This window comes from Sapajus apella, unplaced genomic scaffold, assembly GCF_009761245.1.
Source record: "Sapajus apella isolate SASKATOON/1434 unplaced genomic scaffold, GSC_monkey_1.0 scaffold2319, whole genome shotgun sequence".
NCBI classification, from domain to species: domain Eukaryota; kingdom Metazoa; phylum Chordata; class Mammalia; order Primates; family Cebidae; genus Sapajus; species Sapajus apella.
In genome coordinates this window covers 4,137-10,559 of record NW_022439245.1, presented here as the reverse complement: position 1 = coordinate 10,559, position 6,423 = coordinate 4,137, and the positions used below count along the sequence as shown (strand labels likewise).

At 58.8% G+C, this 6,423-nt stretch overlaps 1 protein-coding gene across 1 annotated transcript in view; it reads right to left on the bottom strand.

The window, feature by feature from the left end:
- Positions 1–6: 6 nt before the first annotated feature.
- LOC116547188 (mucin-2-like) overlaps positions 7–6,423 on the bottom strand; it is a gene marked incomplete at both ends in the record, with an annotated part of 10,245 nt that continues 3,828 nt past the window's right edge. Inside the window, 6 exons of the mRNA XM_032273224.1 lie at positions 7–569; positions 1,627–1,833; positions 2,231–2,274; positions 4,128–4,275; positions 4,931–5,062; positions 5,330–5,486. Of these exons, the coding sequence (XP_032129115.1) occupies positions 7–569; positions 1,627–1,833; positions 2,231–2,274; positions 4,128–4,275; positions 4,931–5,062; positions 5,330–5,486 (1,251 nt within the window). The remainder of the gene's footprint in view (positions 570–1,626; positions 1,834–2,230; positions 2,275–4,127; positions 4,276–4,930; positions 5,063–5,329; positions 5,487–6,423) is intronic.

Genomic DNA, 6,423 nt, shown 5'->3' with positions numbered 1-6,423 from the left:
TGTGGTAGTTGGTGGAGTGGTGGTTGTCGTGGTTGATGGAGGGCTGGAAGTGGTGGTTGGTGGAGGGGTGGTCGTGGTGGTTGATGGAGGGCTGGGAGGGGTGGTTGTGGTGGTTGGTGGAGCGGTGGTTGTGGTGGTTGATGGAGGGCTGGAAGTGGTGGTTGGTGGTGTGGTGGTCGTGGTGGTTGATGGAGGGCTTGGAGGGGTGGTTGTGGTGGTTGGTGGTATGGTGGTCGTGGTGGTTGGTGGAGGGCGGGGAGTGGTGGTTGTTGGAGAGGTGATGCACTCAGGTATGAGCCGGCAACAATTGACACGTATCTTGTAGTCGTAACACAGTCCAAATGGTCCATTTCCAAACTGGTCTTCATTCTTGCAAATGAACCCGACGGAGAGGTCGCACTGCACCTTCTGGCCCAGCTCCTCCAAGCTGAGGTGTGGCGCCTCGACGGACCTGCACTCGATGTCCTCAGGGGCGCTGCAGACCCCATCAAACGTCTCTCGGTCACCACCATCGCTGCCGCTGCTGGGGTGGTTCTCGTTGATCCAGTCAGACCAGCGGCAGCACGGCTCTAGGGAAGCGAAACCCAGCTGTGGTGACTCACTCCAGGGAGAGGCACTTCCAGGAAGCCACCTGGATTCAGAGGACCCGGGGACCTCCATGCCCGTCCCCCAGATGCAACCTCTCTTTTCCCTGTCATTGCCAAAACCCGGAGTGCAGGGCCAGAGAGCTCAGGGCTAGACACCACTTCCATCCTCACTTTGCAGCTGAAAACCTGTGCCCAGAGAGACGGGGCCACCCAGGGCCACACCTGGTGTGACGGACCCTTTCCTCGGCTATTTTCGAGACTTTTTTCGAGGAATGAATAGCAAGAGAACCACCCATTCCAGTAGGAAGTGTGCCTGAAAGAGCTTTGTCTCCGCTCTTAACCAGCAATATTGTCACCCACAGCCACTCAGGTCCTGCTTGAGTCCCTGACCTCAGCAAACCCTGAACCAAGTCCCCAAAATACACCCATCTTGGGTCCGTAAGCAGAGGAGTGCAGCTCCCCCGCCTCACATCTGGGCCTGAAGGAAGCGCCCTGCAGGTGATTTTGCAAACTTCGCTCCTCCCACCCTGTGTTCACCATGAACATCGCCACCGTCACTTACCCGGAGTTATCGGTGAAACTGCAACAAAGCAGAAAGAAAAAAGGACGTCATTATATAGTTCGAGATCTTCGGAAATCTTGTCTTAATTTTTAAAGCTTCTTTTTTCTGTGGCTGCCGTACCCCTGTTGGCTTGTTAGGCAGGATCTCAGCCAGAACAAATGCAGGGGCAAATAAGGAAATTTCTCTGATTTCTCTAACCCTTAGGGATGTTTCCCTGCCGGTTTTCAGAAATCTCAAGTCATCCTCCACCATGACCTGGGTTTGGGGAGGTGGTCAGGATGCTACCATCTCAACTCACCAGGCGAGGGGAGTCAGGGCACAGCCTCCGCCCCCCCATCCCCGTCCTGCCCACTGCACAGGAATGTCACCTTACTTTGCAGCTGCTGTGCACCGGGCCAGGGTCTGCCCCCGAAATGGAGGCAGGATGCAGAGGAAGGTGAAAGCCCGAGAAAGCACTGGGGCACCAGGGGGCCTCACCTGTGCTGGGGGTCGGGGGGGTGGTGGTGGTGGTGGTGGTGAAGGTGGTGGGGGTGGTGGGGAGGGTGACCGTGGTGAAGGTGGTCAGCGTGGACGGGCGTAGCGTAGTGGACCCACAGATGTTGAAGTGCTTCTCCACCGTCCCATTGGGGCCACAGATCTCCCAGTAGCAGAAGGCACCATCCTGGGTCTCATTGAGAATCTTTCCTGCAGGTGACGGTGAGGCCAAGATCACCTCATCGGGAGCAGGGTCGGGGGAAGACGGGTGTGCCCAAGCTCCCACAAGTGGCAGGCAAATGCCCCAGTGGGACTGCCTTCGCCCCGGAGCCCCTCTCTGAATAAAGGGAATCCCATCGGAACACAGAAGCTGGATCACGGGAGAGGGTAACAGAGAGTCCCCACAGGGCACCGGCACCCCAGAAGAGACAAGTGTGTTACAGGAGCCCCGCGGGGCTGACGCACATCAGAGCTGGGTCTGAGCCAGTGGGGGGGACCCAAGGGGCAGAACCTGGGAGGAGACCAGCATCCCCCGCCCATCCAAGCTCCACAGGCTTCCCGGGGATGGGCCCGACCACCGCAGGGCTGGGGGCGAAGGGCAGCTCACCTTCCTCCGGCCTGCAGACAACTTGGGAGGAGTTGGTGCACACGCTGCAAAGCAAGCAGACGGCTGCAGGTCCACCCCACGGCGCCACGTCTGCCCCGCTCAGCCCCCGGTGTTCCCCCTGGCGTCCCCCCATGCTGTGCCAGCCCTGCTCAGACCTCTGGTATCCCCATGCAGCCAGTGCGGAGCCCAAAGCCCCTGGGCACTGCCCCAAAAGCCAGCTCCGGAAGAGCCCCCCCATTGGGTCCTAACTGTGGGAACAGAGCAGGTACAAGGAGAGGAAGGAAAAGCCAGACCCAGAGGACGGGATGAGAACAGAAGACCCCACCCCAGTGAGGCAGGGACTGATGCCTCCGTGGCCTGGCTCCCGTGTGCCTGCGTGGCTGTGTGCCTGTGTGTGACCGTGTGTCTATGTCCATGCATGTGTGACTGTGCGACTGTGTGTCTGAGTGCGTGCCTGGATATCTGTGTCTAGGCATGTGTACACATGTGACTGTGTGACTGAAGTATGTGACTGTGTGTCTGTGTCCATGCATGTGTGACTGTGCGACTGTGTGACTGAGTGCGTGCCTGGGTATCTGTGTCTAGGCATGTGTACACATGTGACTGTGTGACTGAAGTATGTGACTGTGTATCTGTGTCCATGCATGTGTGACTGTGTGCATGTGTGACTGTATGACTGTGTGAGTGTGTGACTGTGTGACTGAGTACATCCCTGGGTATATGTGTCTAGGCATGGGTACACATGTAACTGTGTGACTGAAGTGTGTGACTGTGTGTCTGTGTCCATGCATGTGTACATGTGTGACTGTGTGACTCAAGCATGTGACTGTGTGTCTGTGTCCATGCATGTGTGACCGTGTGCATGTGTGACTGTATGACTGTATGAGTGTGTGACTGTGACTGTGTGAGTGTGTGACTGTGTGACTGAGTGACTGTGTGACTGAGTAAGTGCCTGGGTATCTGTGTCTAGGCATGTGTACACGTGTGACTGTGTGTGCATGTGTGATGGTGTGACTGAAGTGTGACTGTGTGTCTGTGTCCATGCATGTGTGACTGTGCATGTGTGACTGAGAGTGTGTGCATGTGTGACTGTATGACTGGTGCGCCTGCACGTCGGTATCTGTGCATGTTTTCATGTGTGACTGAGAGTGTATGCATGGTGTGACTGTGTGTGCATGTGTAACTGTGACTGTGAGAGTGTGTGCATGTGTGACTGAGCGTGTGTGTATGGTGTGACTGTGACTGAGTGCACATGTATGACTGTGTGTGTGCATGTATGGTTGTGCACATGTGACTGCATGACTGTGTGTGCATGTGTGACTGACTGTGCATGTATGACTGTGTGTGTGCATGTGTGACTGTGCACATGTGACTGCATGACTGTGCATGTGTGACTGACTGTGTATGCATATGTGACTGTGTGTGTGCATGTGTGCTTGTGTCTGCACATGTGACTGCATGACTGTGTGTGCATGTGTGACTGTGACTGAGTGTGCATGTATGACTGTGTGTGTGCATGTGTGACTGTGCACATGTGACTGCATGACTGTGTGTGCATATGTGACTGTGTGTGTGCATGTGTGACTGTCTGCACATGTGACTGCATGACTGTGTGTGCATGTGTGGCTGTGTCTGCACATGTGACTGCATGACTGTGTGTGCATGTGTAACTGTGACTGTGTGTGCATGTGTGACTGTGTGACTGTGCCTGCATGTCAGCATCCATGCATGTGTGAATTGGGCGTACGTGTGATTGTGTGTGCACATGGTATGCCATGTGCATTTGTGTGCATGTGCATCCCTGTGGAATGTTTGTGTGTTTATGCACTGTGTGCTCACGTGTGTGTGTGTACCCATGTGCCCATATGTGCAGACCCCTGCCACGTGGTATAGGTACCAGGACTTGCAGATCTCCTCGGTGGGAACCGACGCTCCAGGCGGGTAGTGGGTATCCTCAATGTAGCAGCCACACTTGTCCGCAGTGACACACTTCTTCAGGTCCTCGTCATAGATGGGCCTCTCCTTGGGGCACCGGGGGTAGCAGCCTGGTGGACACAGGGCATGGAGTTGGGACCACCGCAGTCCACCACACCCCACCCACCGTCTCCACCCTGGCAGGCTCTTCTCTGGAGGATGCCCCTCTGGGAAACCCAGGGATTAGAAAGGCAAGACCTGGATCTCCCCCTGCACTGTGCCTGAACACTGCCCGCTGAGGGGCCCTACCCAGTCTCAAGAGCAGCCCTGAGTCCCAAGACCCACATTCCTCTCCCATGGCGGAATTCTCCTTCCCAAATTTCCCACCGCACCCTTCTTCACGTCACTGGTTCTCAGCTCAGATGCCAGCACCTACCGGGGACTCTGCTGACCTGTGCCTGAAATATTCCCCAACCCGCCCTGCTCTGCATGGACCTGAGTACCTCCCACCCCACCACTTCCGGTTTCCCTCCTGACCCTGCAGCAAGAGGAGCCTGGCCGCCCTGGGCTGAGGGTGCCCTGAGGGTCAGGCCTCCCTCTGCGTGTCCCCACAGGTCTCCAGGAAACAACAGCCTTCAACCCCACACGGCCAGGCCTGTCTGCCATCCCCCCTCCAGGCCTGCCCCACCCACCCTCCAGGCGCATCTGCCATCATCCCCTCCCCAGCTGCCCCGCTCACCCTCCAGGCCCGTCTGCCGTCAGCCCCCTCAGGCCCGCCCTGCTCACCCTCCAGGTAGGACACGGAGATGTTGGAGTGAATGCCGTTGATGGTCCTGCAGGTCTCGAAGCTCCGGTTCCCACACGGCTCATAGTGCCACTCACACTCATGCGGAGGGTTGTAGTAGTCACAGAATATGGCTGGGGGGAGGCGGGGCCGGGGTCAGACGCCGGAGATGGGGGCTCAGGCACAGGCCAGGATGAGGCAAATCTGGGGTGGGGGGCTGGGGCACGGACACATCAAGCCTGCTGTGCCATCCCAGGTCCATGGGGCCCCAAAGAAGGAAGCCAGGGAAGGTGGGGAAAGGGCGGTCACGCACACCCATTGCCTGGATGTGCCACCCCAGCCCACAGGGCAGCCCTCCCAGCCCCCCGCTAGCCCCAGGTCCAGTTCGGGGGGGCTCTTACGGCACAGGTCCGGCGTCCTCCAGAACACGCAGGCCTCCGCCTTGGTACACTCCTGGGCGTAGGAGGCCACAGCAGAGCAGAAGCACTCACAGTCCCCGCCCGTGTCACAGGAGCATGAGTCGTGCACACAGGCCTCGTAGAAGGGCGTGGGGTCCACCTGCAGAAAAGACCCTGGTGTGCTCTTGGCCCATGCTGCCTTCATGGGGCCAGGAATTCTCAGGTGCCGTAGAGCTCAGGACACTGAGGCTGCCCCTGCTCCTGGGACAGGGCACATCACCTGGGGCCCCAGCAGGGCCAACCTCTGGGAGAGGCTCCAGAGACACTTGTCCGCCATGGCTGTGCGGACCTGTCACCCAGCGCCTCAGCGTCCTTGGCTGCAACATGGCCATCCTAGAACCCACCCTCCCCACACTCCCTGCAGCAGGGGGCGTGTGGGCCTAGCGCGGGTGGGGGTGCATGTCCTTTCTCCTTCCAAGTGAGTATCTGAGCCGGGGGAGGCAGAGGGAGGCTGGGGTTCCAGCCCAGGGTCAAAGGGAAGGCTGATTACATGGTCACGTGACCTAAGGATGCGGAGCCAGAGCCAAAGCTAGTGGACAAGCCCTCCGTGGTGTGCAGCAGGGCGACCCCTGAAGTGCCCACTGAGCTTGTGAGGAAGTCCCCTAGCCCCAGGGGCACCTAGGACACCACCCTGCTGTGACCACGCCCTGATCAGTAATATGCTGTACTAGGCCCTAACCACGTCCAAGGTCAGCCCATAGTGCCACTCTGCCTAGGCGGCCCGCCCATGGCCCCACCCACAGCCACAGCCACCTGCAGCCCTGCTCTGCCTACAGTCGGCCCCGCCCTGCCTACAGTCGGCCCCGCCCACAGCCACAGCCACCTATAGACCTGCTCTGACTACAGTTGGCCCCGCCCACGGCCCCACCCAAGCCACAGCCCACCTGCAGCCCTGCTCTGCCTACAGTCGGCCCCGCCCATGGCCCCACCCACAGCCACAGCCCACCTACAGCCCTGCTCTGCCTACAGTCGGCCCCGCCCAGGGCCCCACCCAAGCCACAGCCCACCTATAGCCCTGCTCTGCCTACAGTCGGCCC